The sequence below is a fragment of the Nannobrachium achirus genome (assembly GCF_963921795.1).
Source record: "Nannobrachium achirus genome assembly, chromosome: 4".
Classification (NCBI taxonomy): Eukaryota; Metazoa; Chordata; class Actinopteri; order Myctophiformes; family Myctophidae; genus Nannobrachium; species Nannobrachium achirus.
In genome coordinates this window covers 2,940,120-2,961,323 of record NC_137813.1, presented here as the reverse complement: position 1 = coordinate 2,961,323, position 21,204 = coordinate 2,940,120, and the positions used below count along the sequence as shown (strand labels likewise).

At 43.4% G+C, this 21,204-nt stretch overlaps 1 protein-coding gene across 1 annotated transcript; it reads left to right on the top strand.

Annotated features, from left to right (window-relative positions):
• Positions 1-1,091: 1,091 nt before the first annotated feature.
• On the top strand, positions 1,092-20,370 carry pex12 (peroxisomal biogenesis factor 12). Its single transcript, XM_080724625.1, has 6 exons — positions 1,092-1,181; positions 3,527-3,705; positions 6,957-7,246; positions 8,350-8,604; positions 10,821-11,043; positions 16,193-20,370. Exons 2-6 carry the CDS (start codon positions 3,580-3,582, stop codon positions 16,370-16,372), a joined length of 1,074 nt encoding a protein of 357 aa, XP_080580751.1. The 5' UTR covers positions 1,092-1,181; positions 3,527-3,579; the 3' UTR covers positions 16,373-20,370.
• The last annotated feature ends 834 nt before the right edge of the window (positions 20,371-21,204 follow it).

Genomic DNA, 21,204 nt, shown 5'->3' with positions numbered 1-21,204 from the left:
CCCATGCTCTGAAGATTCCAAAAATGTGTAGTTTTACAAATCCTCACAAAAATCCGACAAACATACATTTCTTAACATAACAAACCTGACTACACAGGTTGAGAGAGAACCACTGGGTTAATAAGGAACCGTTTTGAATTTTTGTTTCCGTTTTCAACAAGATTAAACGTACAACATGAATAAATAAATATAAATGTGCCTTTGGTAAGTAAAGTGAGGCTTTAAAGTGCTGTGCTGTCTGTGAGTCTGACTGTGACCTCAAATATCTGCAAAAAACTTATGATGAGACGGTCTGTGTCATTGTCACAGTTTGAACGGTACTGTTTGTCTATTATCACTAACAAAATGGTGTGATTTAGAAATAATACACATCATTTATAAACCACTCTACAAAGTGCTTCACATAGCCTACATAAAAAATAAAATACAAATAAAAAACAATATAAATTTATGCAGTGCAGTTAAGAAATGCAAAAACCTAGAAGGTAATATGAAGAATATATCTATTGTATATCAAAATGGTTAAAAACATTTTATAACATGTTTAGTTTTAAACTCTCCTTAAATTGGTGTACTGTTGCAGTTGTGGCCACTGTGAAGTGAAGACATGACCGTCCTGTAGATGGCGGTATTGTAACGCCTGTGGAGTGGACGCCAACCCCCATTAAAAGCACAGAACTGACTATTATTTATAAAACCAAAGATTTATATCAATTCAGCTCCTTTTAATTCAGGCAGGGAATCGAAAAATGAGTTCATTACTTTCAGCAACAATTAAAGATATTTATTAAATAAGAAAGATAATTGGAATGGAAAAGAAAAGGGGGGAAAAAACAGGAAAAACTGAAAACTATGGACTAATAGACAGAGGCGTCAATTGGGTATGGCAAGCTATGGCGGCTGCCATACCTTTGCTACAGGGGGAAAATAATAAAATGTACTTTTCATGGTGCCTGTTGCTAAGGTATGGCAACATGACTGGTGTCTTAAGACACCAGTCATGTTGCCATACCTTAGCTTTTTCTGAACTGACGCCGCTGCTAATAGATGAACGTCTTGTACGTCTACGTCATGACGTCACGGTCCGAACACGGAAGTGCTCACACAGTGCTGCTCTCGTGCTGAAAGTAAACAAAACAACAGAACAAACATTAAAGATGTTTTAATGAAGGAACATTAAGGTAATTATGTCTTAATATAAACCTTATATGTACTGACTGGCGTGGGTATCGATATTGTTGTTCTACTGTACATAACAATGACGTTATTGTGCTTCAAACACTCAAATAACCTGCAGAGATACTGATAAGCTGCTATATATTATTAATTAGAAGTTTGTAATGTTTGATAAAGAATCACTTCATTGGGGTTTTTGTTTATTATATTTCTGGACGCATCAGCTGCAAAACTTTAATGCAAAAAGACAACTGCTTTGAAGATAAATACAATACAGTTTGAAGTGTGTGTGTGTGTGTGTGTGTGTGTGTGTGTGTGTGTGTGTGCGTGCGCGTGCTTGCGTGTGTGTGTGTGTGTGTGTGCGCGCGCGCGCGCGTGCGTGTGAAGTAGCATTGTGAGCAAGCATTTATATTTCATTTTTTGTAGAATACCCTAAACTAAAGCTGTCTGGTTCCCAAACTTGGGAGATGATTTATCTTAATGTGCAACATTGTTTTCTCACTCAACAGTAAACAAACCAACATGCATTCATGTTTCATAAAGTGACATTTTAAGGAGTTTTGTAACCAGAGTCAAACTAAATGTAATGCCTCAACTCCTATACAATTACAAGTGCTTGTCAGGGTGGTGGGGGTGGGGTGTTTATTTCGGGGGGTCCCCACTGAGTCAAACATGACAATTTTTGGGTTTGTACCCTGACAAGTTGAGAAACCCTTACCCCAAGTGTTTCTGAGCTATCGTCGTAGAATCCATTGTTTTGGGGTTAACAGGATAGGTGGGCATGGGGTTGAAGTTGACACTAAAAGGTCTCAGGGGCACTTGCCCCCATCGGGCAAGTACAGGTCAAGCTCTACTTGCCCAAAGGTCATGCTCACTTGCCCGAAAAGTAAATTAAATTAAAGGGGCTATCCACAACTTTCCCACGTCCCATCATGCATTGCGCAGAAGGTGTGCCGCAGTTTTCCGGTGTCGCAGCCGAGAGTGATCTACAACATACGTGGGCAACTGGCGGCCCCAACCTTCACGTAATGCGGCCCTCAGGTTGATATTTGTGTAAAATGAGTACTGATATATTATTGATTTCAGCTGTTACAATTCCAAACATGGAAAGATTAACCGCTTTAATTGCTTCAGTTTATATCAGTAGCTAAATGACTATTATTACAATGTTATTATATTTGTTATGTCCAATGTATTTGTATTTAAGTTCATAAATTAACATAAGAACATATAAATGCATTTGAAATTAAAACAAAAACCTAGTAACATCACTGGCATTGTGTGGCCCTCTGGAGCGAGTTTGAAAATGTAGTGGCCCTCTCCATCATCAAAGTTGCCCACCCCTGATCTACAAGCTCACAACGGTTGCATCTGCTACGCGACGTGAGCTTGTATGTCTGCTGTTCTCCGGAATTGTCCCACAGATAATGCTACAGTAAATTCAGGTGGATACTCGACTTTGTCTTGAAAAACGGACGATAAAATAAAAATAATGTTCCGAAAATGTTTACCCGTCTGTAACAGACCATGAATGCAGTTTTTACTATGGTGAAAGAAATGCAAATGCCCCCTGTTTCCATGCCATACCTGAAGGCAGCATTCAAGAGAATTGCCTTGTCCAAACTCTCCTGAACTTGAATGCAGCATCTTATGTTGAAAGAATTGCCCTCTCTGTGTAGAAATCCATGCCGTTACGCCACATCTCCAGTATTCACTTGATTATGCTTAGTTCAGTGTGGTTAAGTAGCGAAAATAGCCGACCTCCAAGCTCGCACTGTGACGCGTTGTTGTGAGCTTGGAGGTCTAGAGGAGATTAATTTGTCCCTTAGTCTCAGTTACAGTTTACAGTTTAGGCATTTAGCAGACGCTTTTAATCCAAAGCGACTTACAATAAGCAGATAAAAACATCACAATATTAAACAAGATAATATGTCAGTACATCAACAGCAATATAACAAATGGATATCTATCTAGAAAAAAAAACACAATATAATCAAGTTTCTAAAAAACTAACTAGCTTCATGTAGTGCTAAGGGTTTAGGTGGAGTCTGAAAAGGTTAGTCTCGAGCCCTGGTGTGTGTGTCCCTCTTTAGACGGACATCTCGTGCTGTGTGTAGCAAACAAAAGAAAAAAAAACGGTTGCTTCCCCGCTCAAACACACTTGCCCGACAGCCACCCTGAAAGCATGCTCCACTTTCCCCAACGCTTTATTTACTTGCCACGGGCAGCCGTTGGTGCCAAGCCCTGCGTTGAGTATATGAACCTGTCTGCAACCGTGTCATTGTTTTATAGCTTTATAATGTGACTTTAAAACTCATCTGAGAGGTATTTGATGAGTTCTTCTGCTCAGGTCATCACTAGCTGACCTCGCGGTGACCTCTGGGTGACCTGTGACCTCCAGCGATGGCGGAGGCGGGGGCTCATGTGGTTGGGGGCGGGGCCTTAGAGGACACGCCCTCCGTGTTCGAGGTTCTGGCCCAGGAGACCCTGATGGACGCTGTGAGACCCGCCCTGCAGCACCTCGTTAAGGTGAGAGAAGGAGGATTAGGTCTTCCCAACATTATGTATTACCATTGGGCATCCCAAATTAGATACATAGCAGATTGGATAAAAAATTATAATAATTCAACATTCCTTGATGTGGAGTCCATTGGATGTTGTTTGTCTCTTTCTGAGATATCATTTGTGAATGGAGCTACCCAACTTCATGAGATAAGGGATAACCTTATTGTGAGAAACACTCTAAAATCTTTGAACCAGATACATAAACATTTTGGTATTGCTACACAATATTCTGTGCTTGCCTCCTGTGTACTGTAATCCTGACTTTTCTCAATCGTGCTCAGATGTCGGTTTCAGAGCTTGGAAAGATTCTGGTATCTTAAAAATACAGGATCTTTTTCTGGGTGATACCTTAAAATCCTTTGCCCAACCAAAGACGGAATATAACTTGCTTCAAGTACAATTTTTCAGATACTTACAACTTAGAAGCTACATTCAATCCATACCACAATATAAAAGAGAATTAAGGTTGAATAAAAATACACTGTTGAAAGCCTCTTCTTTAAGGAAGATGGTTATAAGAGGATTTAGGGTACCAGATTGATGATAAAAAATGGAAACAAATCTTTCTAAATGCAAAGAAAATTACCTGTTCTAACAAAACTCATAAGACACAATATAAGATCATTCACAGGTTACATGTAACTCCAGCGATTAGGAGTAAATACGATCCTACGTGTTCAGCACAATGCTTGAAATGTAAAAATACTGTTGCTACATGTGATATATGTACCAACAGTATTTTTACATTTCAAGCGTGAGGAAAGACCCCAACCAAAAGTCAGACAGATCATTCTGGCTGCTTTAAAAATGTAATAAATGAACTCAGGATGTTTTAGAACCTACAAAACAACTCTAATATTATGAAAATCAGACATTAACTGGCTGGCGTACTGTTCTGGGAGGTCCCAAAAGAGATAACCCCCAGAAAGGGGGTGGGGGTCCGGAATATTTTACACCCATCATTTACTCATTTGATTCCTTGACCCAGAAAACATAGGATTGGCATGTTTAATTACATTTCTAGGTTGTCTAGAAGCCAAAATAGCACAAATTATGTATTTTATGTCAGCCATTTTGAACGTCCATAGTGGCAGCTTTGCAGGTTTCTGTGCAAATGCAAACAAAGATTTCTGGATTCCCCATATGCTCTGAAGATTCCAAAAATGTATAGTTTTACTAATCCCCACAAATTCTGAACGAAAATACATAGTGAACCTGACTAACATGGCCTTGTTACTCTTTGTGGCGTCCGAATCATGCGTACTTCCGACGGGGAAGAGAAAAGAGAGGCGACAGATTAAACACACTGAGCACTGACTGCGGTGCAGGTCTGTGCTGATGATGATTGGAAAACCCTCCTGCCTCATACAGGTTTTGTGTGTGGAAATATTTTGGCTTCCCCTTAACTCATTTCCTGAGATCCCTGTCGAAACCGGAGATTTCCCACTGTACCGCTCTGCCATGCCCGAGGAGCCCGAAGATTTAATTAGCTTTAATCATTATGAAACAATTAAAAGTATGATTGCTGTTTATAGCCGTTTCGGACTCTTTAGGCCCGCCTCCTAACTGTATCCTGCTGCATTTCCGGTTTTGACCGGATCCGGTCTAAGGCCGAATCATAGCTCCGCTCCCATAGTTTCCATTGTAAACAAGGAAACTGCCTGCACGGCCATAACATGGTCTTTTTTCATGCGGATTCTTTTACCTGCCTGGCATATGATCTGCACACATATCGTGCGCTTTGTGCGCAAACGTGTCCATGCCTTACCATAGAGCACAGCTGGCTGTTTCCAATGTGGCGTTTACAACCTGGCAACAGATATGTCTATTTCAATGGATTTGTTTTTTTATTCGAAAGCTGTCATCGAGTCTACACGTCTGGATCAGCTATTTTTGGAGAGTGACGCCTGCACACAGCCAAGCATAAAATGACTCTTCTCCACTCGTTCCTATCAAACATTTTAGTCTAGTTTTTAATTGTCAGTATATTTAGTCTTAGTTTTAGTTGTTATCCGAGCTATTATAACAGTTGTTATCACAGCTTAGTTATGATAGTGTGTTGCCATCATAGACAACAATTTACAGGTTAGGCATTCAGCAGACGCTTTTAATCTAGAGCGATTTACAATAAGCAGGCAATACACATCACTATAATAAGCAAGATAATATGTCAATACAACAACAATATAACACATGCATAGGAATATCAATCTAGAAAAACAATGACATAGGTAGACCACACACCTAATCAGTAAAAAACTTTTCTAAAACCTAAAAAATTGAGCTTCATGTGTGGTCATTGAGGGACCATACTATTCTATTCGGTCCGAGAATTATTTCCCAGCAAAGTGAACCTGTGTTTAGTAAACTTTCTGCGTGATATTAGTAGGTTGAGCAGCCGCTCAAAGTGAAGCTTTGGTCATGCTTCACATAGTCTCGCGTAGCCAGACAACTATTCCACAATCTCTGAATCCTATATAGAGTCTGGAACTACAGCTGCTGAACGGCGAGTATCAGAAGCTGGCATTTTCGTTCATGAAAATATGTTTTAAAATGTCATTTATGCCAAGCAGCAAACTATGTACGTATGCTTAGATATGTTTTATTTATATTAGGATATGTACGCAATGTTAAAAACAAAACAGAACGGGGGAGGAGACTTCACTTATTCCACTTTAATGGGATACTCACCATAAGACTCCCGGTGCCCCAGACTGTATGACGGGAGCAAATCACGGGAGTCAACAGTCTCCCGAGACTATGCTTCACTTGCTTCACTCTCAATATAGAATATAAATGGTGAGACGGAATTCATTTCCCAGCAGACACCTTTCACACATAAGTTTTTATTTAGTTTTTTTTTTTTTTTTTTTTAAGTCTTACGTCATAGCCTTGAGTCAATGAAGTCGGGGACTGCCCCATAGGTCGAACTCCCGTTGGGTCGAACAGCGTCGGCAGGTTAGATAATCACCCGCGTCACGGTTACTGAGGTTAGGGTTAGAGTTAGGCATAGTTTTACTGAGGGTTAGGATTAGGGTTTGGGTTAGAGTTTGGTGGTCGATCCAAAGGGTGTTTGACCTAATGACATGTTACCGATGAAGTCAACACTGGTCACACAGTGTATGGGCATTTTCTTTTAGACGTTGTTCAACTGTTAAACGCAGTCAAACGTGGGTGTGACTTTTTATTTTGTCTCTTGTTCCTCTCTCTCTCAGGTTCTAGTGGAGTGGAACCCGGGTCGTCTGGGTTTCCTGTGGAGAACCTTCGACGAGCTCTTCCTGTGCGCTGACCTGCTGCTCCAGAACCACTTCCTGTCGCGCACGGCCGCTTCCTTCTCAGAGAACTTCTACGCCCTGAAGAGAGTCTCCGCCTCCTGCTCCTCCTCCTCCTCCAATCACAGAGCACTTCCTGGCCTGAGCAGGAAGTGCCGCTGGCGCTCCCTGCTGCTGCTGTGTTTGGTTCCCTACCTGAAGATCAAACTGGAGCGCATCCTGACGCGCATCAAGTAAATATATACATACATATATACATTAAATATATACATAAATATATACTTAAATATATACATAAATATATACTTAAATATATACATAAATATATACATAAATATATACTTAAATATATACATAAATATTAGGGGTGTGTATCCATCCCTTACAAGGCGATTGGATACGTATCCGATGCATGGGCTACGATTCGATTCAGAGACGATACATCTTACATACAGAACGATTCGATACGATTCGATTCGGTGCAATTTCGATACGATTTCGATTTTGTGGAATTTTATGCGATTCGATTGGATTCGATATGATTCGATGCGATACGGTGTGATCTGATACATACGTTTAATGAAACATTTATTTTCCATTCAATTAAGAAGCTATAATCTATAATGTAGCATTGCTGACCTTCAATATAATCTCATAAAAGACCAAGGAATAACAGAAAATTGTAAAGAAAGATGTATGACAAATCATTTTAGTATCATGTCATTGTTGTGTTCATTCTAAATAGACACAGACATGAAGATACAAAAAATTATTAATGTAAACTACAAAGCCTACTGACATGGCTTGAAAATCTGTCTCACACACCCATTTCTAAGAGCTTCACTTTAGCAGTTACAGTTAGTCAGGTGGAGAAATATAAAACAAACACACAAAAGGCCTGGCCCTTCAGGCTTCAGTACAGTGCAATAATTGTACTTTGCAAAGCTGCAATAATAACACTGAAAAACTAAAATACATCCTCAGCAATGCCACTGATCAGATCAATCCTCAGCAATGCCACAGATCAGATCACCAAATAAAACTAGTAAAAGAGCCTGCTGTTATTCAGTCAATAAGATCATTTCAAAGAGATCCACTTTACAACAATAACAACAGCAGTATAAAGTAAGTGCAAGTAAGTAGCAGATGTACAAGTTTAGCGCGTGGAAGGAACACGTTATTCCAACCAGTTCCTTTCCCCTCCATCAGGTGGACCCGGCTGGCCAGGGGGAGGCAGTATAGACACCAGGATTAAGTCTGTGGTTTTATTGTTTTTTTCTTTTTTCAAATAAATCAAATAAAAAACAAATCCAACATGTTTTGTGTGTGCTCACAGGGAGGAGGAGGAGTTCTCCATCCATGTTCCTTCCTCCAGGGTGCAGCTGGCTGCACGGAGGCTGCTGAGCGTCCAGAGCTCCCTGAGCAGCCTGTGGGGCGCATGGCGCTTCACCCACATGCTGCTGTATGTGCTGGGACGCAGCGCCACTCACTGCCCCCTGCTGTGGATGTCTGGAACTACACTGCAGCACCTCACTCTCAGGGACATGCAGCAGCTGGACGCACGCGCGCACGCCCACACACACAAACTGAGGTACGCACACACCCACACACACAAACTGAGGTACGCACACGCATGCACACACACACACACACACGTACTTTAACAACCCATTAACTCTCTCTTTGCAATCAATTAAATCTCTTTGAAGGTCCAAGATGCCATGGTCTCCATAGACTTCCATGTCATTCATAGTGCACGGATCGTGCACGCCCATGCCTAATCATGCACCACGTGTGTGCACGCTGTTCACAGCTTTCAAACACAAAATTCCGCTTGGAAATCCGTTCAGGAAGAAAGAAAGGGGTTGGTATGGGGGTTAAACATGCAATTTCACGATCATGCCTATATTTTTTGAGGTCCAAAAAAACATTTTTGGAAAAAAAAGAAAAATCTTCAGAAACGGCGCAAACTCGGAAACTCGGGGTTGGCAACCAAAGTGAAGACCTAAGAGAGTCTTCTAAATCCTAATGGTTTTCAGAACAACCAAAGTGAAGACCTAAGAGAGTCTTCTAAATCCTAATGGTTTTCAGAAAGTACAGTTAGTGCAGCCCAGAGCAGTGTAAGCAGAGTGGCGACACGCTTTGATCTCACCGCAGACCGGAAGTGGCGTCGCATGGAGCCTGTTCTCATTCTTACCCCAGGGCTCCACTGGCAGCGTCGCGCTGCTCTGCGTCTTGACGCCGTCACTTTGACGCCGTCACATTGACATCCGACCGGCTCCACCGCAGCGCAGCGGCTGTGACTGTGAGGTATTCATTCTATGGCCAATATTATAGCCCATTTCCAAAACAACATGAAAATCACTTTCAAACAGGAATAAAACTATTTGTGACCTGAATGTGGACGTAGTCTATAGCTCACACTATGTTCAGCAGAGAGCAGCAATGCACCACCACTTTGTTTTGTCATGATATAGCCTGTTGTACATCATTTTATCAAAGTAGACCGCTGTAATTACTTAAAAAAAAATATGCTAGAATTTTTGGGACATCTAGTCACCCTTGTGAATGGATAGCCAACAGCATAAACGCACGTACAGTATATAGCCTACATTTAAATATAGCCTACAATGCATTTATTCATATTTTATACATGACTGGACGTTGTGGACGCCGTCAAAAAATTGAACCGGGGCGATTTTCGAGTTTGGACGCCGTCACCGGAGCGTCCGACGTTGACGTTACCGTTGTCAGTGGAGCACCCTTCATTGATTAAAACGGGAGCGTTCCCAGCGTTGACGCGACGCTCGACGCGCTCGGTGGAGCCAGGGGGTTAGCAAGCCTCTGCTGCTCTTCAGCCCCGTCCGCCCCCATTATAACCCAGGCATTTTCACTCGCTGGTAAGTAAATCACGTCTTTTTCTTTTTCCCCCTTTTAACTCATTCACAGGCCTCTCCAAGGTAGACAACATTATTAAAAGGGGGAAAAAGAAGTGATTTAGTCTTCTTACCAGAGAGTGAAAATGCCTGGGTTATAATGGGGGCGGACGAGCAGCAGAGGCTCGCTAAGAATGAGAACAGGCTCCAGTAAGCTAGGCTAAGCTAGCTTTCCACCATAGAGTAAATAGGCTTTCCACGTTTACAATGGGAGTCGACGTAAGTGTCATAACTCTCTCTCTCTAGGGGTCTGGTACAGCCATGAACCAACCCACCTCAGCCCTGCGGGTGGCAGGCGGCGCTCATGTAGCCTAGTGTTTGGCTAGGATGGCCTGGAAAAGGGTGCATGACTCCAGAACTGAATGGGAATCACTTTTGTTGGGGGACTGCCCCATAGGTCGAACTCCCGTTAGATAATCACCCGCGTCACGGTTACTGAGGTTAGGTTTAGAGTTAGGCATAGTTTTACTGAGGTTAGGATTAGGGTTAGGGTTAGAGTTAGGCATAGTTTTACTGAGGTTAGGTTTAGGGTTAGGGTTAGAGTTCGGCATAGTTTTACTGAGGTTAGGATTAGGGTTTGGGTTAGAGTTTGGTGGTCGATCTAAAGGGTGTTCGACCTAATGACATGTTACCTTTTGTTGATGTATCGCTCTTTTCTTTGTGGTATTGTTGTGTTGTAGTTTGTGATTGAAGAACTAATGTAGAAAAAAAACATTTATGAATAAATTAGATGTTAAAAATAATAAAATAAATCTCTCTACCTCTCCCTCTCCCCCTCTCTCCCTCCCTCTCCCCCTCTCTCTCTCTCTCTCTCTCTCTCTCTCTCTCTCTCTCTCTCTCTCTCTCTCTCTCTCTCTCTCTCTCTCTCCAGTGCGTTCCAGAGACTGTCCAGTCAGGTCTCCCTCCTCCTGTCCTCCTCCGTGTCGTGTGGTTTGTTCCTCCTTCAGTTCCTGGACTGGTGGTTCTCCTCCTCCTCCTCCTCTGAGGAGAACCGGAGCTCCGCTGGAGCCCTGGCCTCCCTGGCCACGCCCCCTCCTCCCCCCCTGCACCTCCTCCTCCTCCCCCCACCCTCCCCCGCCGCTCGGGAGGGAAAGGTAACCGAGTACATTTACCTGTAGGAGCACTGTACTTAACACCCATTCAGAACGGGTACACATTATTGTGTATTATTATGTTATGCTTTAACTATTGAAAAATAGCAGATATACAAGCTCACAGCGCGGCAACGAGTGCCGCGCTGCGAGCTTGTAGATCTGCTATTTTTGAAAAATCGTGAAAATTTGAATTTTTACCCGATTCTATAAGTGTCTTTTGAATCCTAAGATTTTTTTGAAAAAACCTATGTTTCTATGTCAGCAATCTGGCCAGCCATCGTCAAAGAAAAGGTCCTTTTCACTTCAACTGGAGCTCAGTTAGTCTGTTCTTGAGAGACTACTATGTCAGTGGTGCTCAAACCTTTTCATGTGAAGGACCCCCAAAATTATATGTATTTGGCCACGGACGCGCATCTCAAAATATTTAGTTCCAGGGACCCCCCAGAAGCAAAATTTGAGTTACAAACGTTCACAAAATACATATATTCAAAGATTTGCACACATTTTCACGACTTTTTCAAAAATAGCAGATATACAAGCTCGCAGCGCGGCACTCGGTGCCGCGCTGTGAACTTGTATATCTGCTATTTTTCACTGGTTAAAGCATTCAATAATTCTAGGCCTGAATGGGTTAAAGGAAAGGTAAACGAGTACATTTACCTGTAGTGCAGGGTTCCCACGGTCATGAAATTCCTGGAAATATTTTGAAATTAGAAAAAAATATTTTTCCAGTACTGGAAAAGTTTTGGAATTTATCAAGGGTCCTGCAAGGTCCTGGATAAAAATAGCTATGCATTGTCTTTGGTTATTGATTTTGTTCACAACGTTAGATTGGCTATTTTCACAATAAAACCGTGTTATACAAAATTCCTCAACTCTTAGTGCTCGTCAGGGTGCCGGGTCCCCAGTTAAAACATGATTATTTCGGGGGTCACGGCCTGAAAAGGTTGAGAACCACTGGCATACACTACCTGTCTTATTAGCCTTATTCACGGCCCGCCCACTCAGCATCCCCCGGGTGCTGAAGTCACATTTTGAAGGGGAAAATCCTACTATAGCCTAGAGTTAACACAGAAATCGCAAATTTAATGCAATTTCCAAATAGTAAAGTATAAAATACGGCTAGCATAATCAAGAACACAAGATAGTAAAAGGCACAAAGCATTATAATTTACTTTACCGTTCGAAATAATGATTTGTTGGCTTTAAGTCCGGCTATTTCTGTTATAGTTTCCCCTTCTAAATTGATGTCAGCACCCGGGGGATGCTGAGAAATTTGCTGAGTGGGCGGGCCGTGAATAAGGCTTATTGCACATAGGTGTAAGCGACTCGTTATTGAGCTGAATTATTGTTATTTAGTCCTGGAAATCGGGTAAAAAATATTCTGGAAAGGTTTTGGAAAAGTTTTGGAATAATGGATTAATTGGTAAAGATGTGTGGGAACCCTGGTAGTAGTACTGTACTTAAAAGTAGTACTGTACTTAAAGGAAAGGTAACTGAGTACATCTACCTGAGTACTGAGTACTTAGAAATAGGCAATATGGGCCTTCCCAGATATGCGGTTAACTTTTTTGTTGCCATGATTTTTTCTCTTCAATGTCCCTTGATGCCATGGTCTCCATAGACTTCCATGTAATTTATAGTGCACGGATCGTGCACGCCCATGCCTAGATGATGCACCACGTGTGTGCCCACTGTTCACAGCTTTCAAACAAACAAATCCGCTTGGAAATCCGTTCAGGCATTCATGATTTATAGGCCATTATGTTTTCGTCAGATGTAAACAAACATGGCTGCCATGTTTGAAAGAATGGGTTGGTATGGGGGTTAAACATGCAATTTCGCGGTCGCGATCATGCCTAATACATTTCTGGAGGTCCAAAAAACATTTTTGAACAAAAAAAAAAATGTTTTTTTTTTTGTTTTGTTTTTTCAAAAACGGCCCAAACTCGGGGTTGGCACAGCGTTGGTACCAATACAAACTCGGGAAACTCGGGGTTGGCACCATATGTGTAGCAACCTTAAGCAACGCAACGGCAGATGACAACGGTAACCGGAAATGATCCGCGCTCGATAGATAAACCTGCCGTCGCCCCAGCCGTCTCTACTACGGCAGAAGGTCCCTACCCACGTAGCGCCTACTCCGTCTGCTGCGTGTACGCGTCGCCATGGGAACCAAAGCGTTCAGTGAAAGGGGTGGGAACCCGTCGCCGCCGAGGCTTTGCTTAACCATTTTGATCGCTACGGCGATTACGTCATAGCAGCCGTAGTCCGCCTGGCGTTGCCGTCCTGAAAATCATCGAGCTTAAAGTCGCTAATATTGATGACATCGGGTCAGGGATCTTCATATATGGGCATAAAAAGGACAAGGGCAGAATTCATTTTGCAAGGTTGACTCAAGTCGCTGCAACAACACTGGTTAGACAGACACAATATGTCCATATATGGGATTTCCCAGATATGGGCTTAATATTGATAGGTCAAATAGAAACCCATGTAGGCATTTAGCAGACGCTTTTAATCCAAAGCTATTTACAATAAGCAGGTAATACATCACTATAACAAGCAAGATAATGTCAGTAGGACTTTAATTCATTGTAATTGTTGTTGTTGTTGTTGTTGTTGTTGTAACTATAGCAGCTGATGGAATATGCTGGGCAATCATTTCTATCTTTATATTGGACACCAGTGTCCATACGTACAGTATATGCATTGGCTTTGCCAAATATGGGCGTTCCCAGCTAACCTTCATCATTACTACTGCACTGCATGCCTTCTAAAGTGTGTGTATGTGACGTGACGGACGCTTATTTCCTGATTAGGGAGTCTTACTGGTGTAACCAGTTTTAACGTTGCGTGGCACTCAATGTGTCAAGTACAATCAGTGGCGTCAGTTCAGAAAGAGCTGGTATGGCAACATGACTGGTGTCTTGCGTGCATGCAAGACACCAGTCATGTTGTTATAATATGGCAACAAGAATAATCATAGACATGTACCAATTAAAACTGTTATATTTCACTTATAATTCACTACAAGGTCTGCAAGGAAGTAGTTCCCAGCTACAAGAAAGTAGTTCCCAGCTACAAGAAAGTAGTTCCCAGCTACAAGAAAGTATTTCCCAGACAGGCTGCAGAAACAACACACCTGCTACTTGCAATCAGAATGGGGAATAGGGGGGCGCTTGCTGTTTTTACCAACCCCGCCCGGAGTCACTCAGTTAGAAGCCCCGCACGGCAGGATTTGAGAGAAAATCAAGCGCTCCCTTCTCTAGTTCAGCTTCACAACACTGTGGAAAGAAATAACGTTTGATTCTGATTGTCTGATTTCTGATTAGACCAGGGTGGACCAGTGCGGACCCCCCACCCTGACGAGCACTATTACAATTTGTATAACACGGTTCTATTGTGAAAATTTGCGAGGCGTTGTGAGCATGTAGATCGGCTATTTCCACAATTTCTGCCTCTAATATTTGACAAATTAGCCCATGTTTAATTTATAATTTTAGAGGTATTAAAAAGTATTACAAATGTGCAGATACCCTCTATACACTTAAACTTTATGTTGGTTTGTTTACTGTTGAGTGAGAAAACAATGTTTCACATTAATCTAATCATTTGGGAGACCTCCCCCCCTCCCAAATAAAAAAAAATATATAATAATCTGGGGACCCCCCTGTGGGTCCAGAAACCACAGGTTGAGAACCACTTCAGTAAACCATCCCTGTCATTTCTCCTCCCCGCCTGCAGGAGGCAGTGTGTCCTCTGTGTACTGCAGTAAACCATCCCGGTTAGGGGTGTAACGATATAGTATCGAAATATCGTTTTTAACTTAAAAAATCAAAGTATATCGAAATGTAAACAGCTAAAATCGAATCGTATTGTTTTATTTTGTATTGCATCGAATCGGCAGTGCAAAGAATCGATTGTATAAATACTACCTACTTGTGCAATGTATTTAGCATTTTTAAGAAGAACATTTTAATTTAATTTAATTTCTTTGCTAAATAGTTACTATATCGATTTTAAATCATTGAATCGAATCGTATCGTATCGCCATGAATGAACCAATATCGTCCGTGTATTGTATCGTCAACCTTGCATCGTGATGCGTATCGAATCGCTATTAACCCTTTTAGGCCTAGGATTATTTACTGCTTTAACTCATTCGTAGTTTATGGCCGTAAAGCCCGTTAATTTCTCTATGTCTTTCACTGCCGGCTTCTCCGAGTCCTACCTGTTAACGTGGGCGCTTGTCCAGTTCCCATCGTGCGTGATCGGACACTGCTCGTGTGTTCGCGTATTCCATCAGCTTCTCAAATCCGTTGAAACTTTTTCAATTGATCAATAAGTTCTCCATCTGTAAGCCGCGGAGTGCAGACAGTAAGCTGGGCCAAAATAGAGGACGGACTTCCGCTTCCGGTTCAGGGACTCCAATGTTAAAGGTGTCCGCTCAATAATGTGTCCGTGTAGAAACCGATCACGGAGCATTAGTTCCGGCCTATTTTAGTTGCGTTTCGATAAAAAAATGTTTTTTAATACATTTTTATTACATTTACGGGTTCTACGGGCATGGCAGAGAAGGGGTACAAAGGGGTATTTTGATGGCAGAGTTTGTGTTAACTATTGAAAAATAGCTTTTTTTGAAAAATCTTGAAAATTTGAATTTTGCCCCGATTCTGCCGAAGTGTCTTTTGGTTTTTTGAAAAACCTATGTTTCTATGTCAGCAATCTGACCAGCCATCATCAAAGAAAAGGTCCTTTTCACTTAATTGGAGCTCAGTTAGTCTGTTCTTGAGAGACTACTATCTCAGTGGTTCTCAAACCTTTTCATGTGAAGGACCCCCAAAATGATATGTATTTGGCCACGGACCCCCATCTCAAAATATCTAGTTCCAGGGACCACCCAGAAGCAAAATTTGAGTTACAAATGTGCGCTTTGAAAATACATATATTCAAAGATTTGCACACATGTTCACGACTTCAAAAATAGCAGATCTACGAGCTCACAGCGCGGCACTCGGTGCCGCGCTGTGAGCTTGTATATCTGCTATTTTTCACTGGTTAAAGCATTCAATAATTCTAGGCCCTAAATGGTTTGAAATGTATCGTTACACCCCTAATCCCTGTCATGTCTCCTCCCATCCTGCAGGTGGCAGTGTGTCCTCTGTGTGGCCGTGTGAGGACCAACCCCACGGCTCTGTCCACCTCCGGCCTGGTGTTCTGCTACAGCTGTGTGTTCCTCTACGTCAGGAGCCACCAGCGCTGCCCCGTCACCTCCTACCCCACCCAATTACACCACCTGGTGAAGATCTATGAGCCTGAACCCTGAGTCACCACCCAACTACACCACCTGGTCAAGATCTATGAGCCTGAGCCCTGAGTCACCTCCTACCCCACCCAACTACACCACCTGGTCAAGATCTATGAGCCTGAGCCCTGAGTCACCTCCTACCTCACCCAACTACACCACCTGGTGAAGATCTATGAGCCTGAGCCCTGAGTCACCTCCTACCCCACCCAACTACACCACCTGGTGAAGATCTATGAGCCTGAACCCTGAGTCATCTCCTACCCCACCCAACTACACCACCTGGTCAAGATCTATGAGCCTGAACCCTGAGTCACCTCCTACCCCACCCAACTACACCACCTGGTCAAGATCTATGAGCCTGACACCTGAGTCACCTCCTACCCCACCCAACTACACCACCTGGTGAAGATCTATGAGCCTGAGCCCTGAGTCACCTCCTACCCCACCCAACTACACCACCTGGTGAAGATCTATGAGCCTGAACCCTGAGTCATCTCCTACCCCACCCAACTACACCACCTGGTCAAGATCTATGAGCCTGAACCCTGAGTCACCTCCTACCCCACCCAATTACACCACCTGGTCAAGATCTATGAGCCTGACACCTGAGTCACCTCCTACCCCACCCAACTACACCACCTGGTGAAGATCTATGAGCCTGAACCCTGAGTCACCTCCTACCCCACCCAACTACACCACCTGGTGAAGATCTATGAGCCTGAACCCTGAGTCACCTCCTACCCCACCCACCTACACCACCTGGTCAAGATCTATGAGCCTGAGCCCTGAGTCACCTCCTACCCCACCCAACTACACCACCTGGTGAAGATCTATGAGCCTGAACCCTGAGTCATCTCCTACCCCACCCAACTACACCACCTGGTGAAGATCTATGAGCCTGAACCCTGAGTCATCTCCTACCCCACCCAACTACACCACCTGGTCAAGATCTATGAGCCTGAACCCTGAGTCACCTCCTACCCCACCCAACTACACCACCTGGTCAAGATCTATGAGCCTGAACCCTGAGTCACCTCCTACCCCACCCACCTACACCACCTGGTCAAGATCTATGAGCCTGAGCCCTGAGTCACCTCCTACCCCACCCAACTACACCACCTGGTGAAGATCTATGAGCCTGAACCCTGAGTCATCTCCTACCCCACCCAACTACACCACCTGGTGAAGATCTATGAGCCTGAACCCTGAGTCATCTCCTACCCCACCCAACTACACCACCTGGTGAAGATCTATGAGCCTGAACCCTGAGTCATCTCCTACCCCACCCAACTACTAGGGATGTCAGAAATGGACTTTTACCAAAATCGATTATTCTACAGTACTATTCGATTTTTAATCGAAAGTCGACCCCCCCCCCCCCCCTCCCCTCAAAAAAAAAAAAAAAAGAAATATTTTTTTTTCTCAATTTTATTTTTATTTCTCTTTTTACTGGAATGCAATGCACCTTCACATGCTTTTTCAAGTTACATGTATAACTTTCAGGTAATGATAAACATTAAGCAACATTTCAGGAAAAAAAACAATAGCCATAAGCCATCATGTAGCCTGCATTAGCTAAAGACTTGGAGGCAATGGCAGAACAATAGGCCAGAACACTTTTTTATATTTTTCATTTACAGTAGCCAATTATTTTTAACCCCATTTTATCCCTATGTAGTTGTTACATATGTCTCTAGTTATTTAATAATCACAAACAAAATGAAATACAGTAGGCCTAGTCTAATCAGACACAAATAACAAATTAAAGTGTCAGTTGCTTTGTTTAAGCATGCATCAAACAGTGAATCAAAACTGCAAAGCCATCAGTAACAACAAAACGTCTCTTGACTCTTACTCGTTTTTGTTCAAAAAGATGAGCTGGTCAACATGCTCAGGGAGTAGGCGTGTGCGCAGCCGATTAACAACAAGTCCTGCCGCCGAAAAAACCCTTTCCGAGGGGACAGATGTGGCTGGCACACACAAGTATGCCCTCGCAAGTTGTGCCAACCTCGCGTACCTGTTCTCATTAACTTCCCACCAGCGGAGTGGATCCAAATTGGGAGCAATGGAGTTTTCGTCGCAGTAACGGCTTAATTCCATTTCAGGCGTTAGTGGCTGCTCCTTGTGATAATCGTCGCCAAACAAGGTTAACATTGCAGACTCGTTCTTGTCATATCGTGGTCTCTTCGCGGCTTCACCACCACCAGACGCCCCTTCCTCCGCTGAGTCCTCCTCCTCCTCCTCGATGACCACTGGGTCGTCGTCTTCGGCTGCTGCTAGGGCTGAAAGCATCGCCGTGACTTTGGCCTTGACAGCATCCTTAAGCACACGGTTAGCGAACTTGAGGTGCTTATGCCGTGGGTCGAGAAATGATGCAATGAAGGGTACTTTCTCTGCACTCTCCACGTCGTCGGGTTTCATTCGCTTTTCCAGTGACTGAGCCACGGCTTGCTTGAACTCCGCAACCTTTTTTGACTCTCCAGGAGTAACAGGCAGGTGTGTGTGCAGCAGCGTTGATGTAGTGGGATAAACCATAGAACAGGAGACCCCAGACTCTCCACTCAGGGCAGTGGTTGCAAGTTGCAGGGCGCGCAACACGGACAGCAGCTCCTCCATCACGGTCCAAGAGTCGTCAGCAAGCTCCAGTGTCCTCGCGTCGGCCAGCTTTGTGACACTTCGGTCCGAAAGGACAGCAGTAACAGCCCAGCGCTGCTCCTGCAGACGCTCAAACATTTCAAAAATGGAGTTCCATCTCGTGCGACAGTATTGAATCAGACAGTGTTTCTCCAGCTTTTGATCAGCCTGAATCAGAATAAAAATAATTAAGAATTAGTTTTGTCACATCACAGGTTTACATAAGCACACACTTCTTTATTGTGTGTGTGTGTGTGTGTGTGTGTGTGTGTGTGTGTGTGTGTGTGTGTGTGTGCACGTGCACAAATTAAATAAAGACATTATATTGTTTATTATTTCCATTAAAAAAATAATTAAGGGGGGGGACAAACCTGTTTCTGACGAAGCGCCTGTGTGGCTGTAGTGCTGTGATTGAAGTGTGACACCAGTCGGCTGGCCCCGGCAACAATGTGCTGTACGTGTTTGAGCTTGAAACCATCATTAATGGCTAGTTGAAGTGTATGGGCATAGCATGGACTTGATTCCCATTCCAAGTACTGGTTGTTGGCAAGAACGATATTGCTGGCATTGTCATGGACACATGCAACCACTTTATCTTGAATCCCCCAGGACTCGGTGGCACTGAGAAGCCCATTGGCTAAATTCTCAGCAGTGTGCCTTTCAGGCATAGCCCTCGTCTGCAGCACTGCACACTTCAACACCCATGTATCATCAATGTAATGGAGGGTTATGGTGACGTAGCTTTCAGTTGTGAGTGCCGTCCATCCGTCGGTAGTTATCGCCACTTTTGGAACAATTAACAATCTTATGCGCAGATCATTTGACTCTCTCATGTACAGCTTCTCGATCCGAGCAGTGATTGTTGTTCGGCATGGGATCTTGTACTGTGGTTCCAAAGTTTCCATGAGTTTAATGAAGCCCTTTCCTTCCACGAAACTCACTGGGAGCATGTCCTTAACTATCATATTAGTTATCAAAGCAGTGATTTCTTGTGCACGCTTTCCATCACAAAGACGAGCTGTAGTTGCATAGTCGGTGATACGTGGCTGTGCTGCTTCTTTCTCTGCCTCGGCTACTGTCACGGTGGGGTGCTTCGCACTCAAATGATTATTCATGGTTGAAGTTGAGTTGCGGTAGGACAAAGTCTTTTCACACAGCTTGCATTTTACCTCTGTGTCGCTGATTTTGTCGAAGTAGTTCCACGAGGAACTCTTTCGTGAAACTTTCGGCATCTTGTTTTTAGCGTGTCTCTCACAGTTCTCTTCTCTCTTTGCCAAACAAACAATCGCACGTGTGCCTGTCTGCCTGTGGCAGGGGGGAGGGGTGGGGGTGTATATGCAGCAGTTGCAGTCAGTGCGCAGGCAGCACGCAGCAGGAGTGTGGCGCTGATGGCTCTAGTAACAGTTTACTTTACAGTTGTGGTGGTGCTAATAAATGAATGGCCATACTATTATTATTAATAATATTACTATTATTAGCCTATATTTTGTTTAAAAACGAAGCCATGAAAAAAAATAAAAATATATATATATATATATATATATATTTTTTTTTTTTTTTTTTGATTTTCGATTATGAAATATTAAAATCGAATAGTGGCGGCCCGAACGAATAATCGAAAATCGATTATTCGGTGACATCCCTACCAACTACACCACCTGGTGAAGATCTATGAGCCTGAACCCTGAGTCATCTCCTACCCCACCCAACTACACCACCTGACCCCCACCCAACTACACCACCTGGTGAAAATCTATGAGCCTGAGCCCTGAGTCACCTCCTACCCCACCCAACTACACCACCTGGTGAAGATCTATGAGCCAGACACCTGAGTCACCTCCTACCCCACCCAACTACACCACCTGACCCCCACCCAACTACACCACCTGGTGAAGATCTATGAGCCTGAACCCTGAGCCACGGCCCGTTAATTTGCTGCCAGCATTTATTTTAATTTATCCTCTAAGTTCTGCCATGGACGGAGATCTCCGTCTTACTATCTTTATTTAATAAGCTTATTAATACCGCCGTTGTCTGATGTCTACCCGCTGATCGCTCTTCGGTTGCTAGGAGACGGAATAACCCCAGAAACAAAACATCAGTTCCCCATGCGGTCCCTTTCTTCTTCTGCAGTTTCCTCCGGTTCTAGGTTTCCACAGCGCCACGAGGTTAGCCTGGTTCCAGACCATAGACCCCGCCCACTCTCAGAGTGGACT

Coding starts and splice junctions, on each gene's coding strand:
- pex12 (XM_080724625.1), top strand. CDS start 3,580: ATGGCGGAGGCGGGGGCTCATGTGGTTGGGGGCGGGGCCTTAGAGGAC. Junction 7,247..8,349: donor CGCATCCTGACGCGCATCAA/GTAAATATATAC, acceptor GTGTGCTCACAG/GGAGGAGGAGGAGTTCTCCA. Junction 8,605..10,820: donor GCCCACACACACAAACTGAG/GTACGCACACAC, acceptor CTCTCTCTCCAG/TGCGTTCCAGAGACTGTCCA.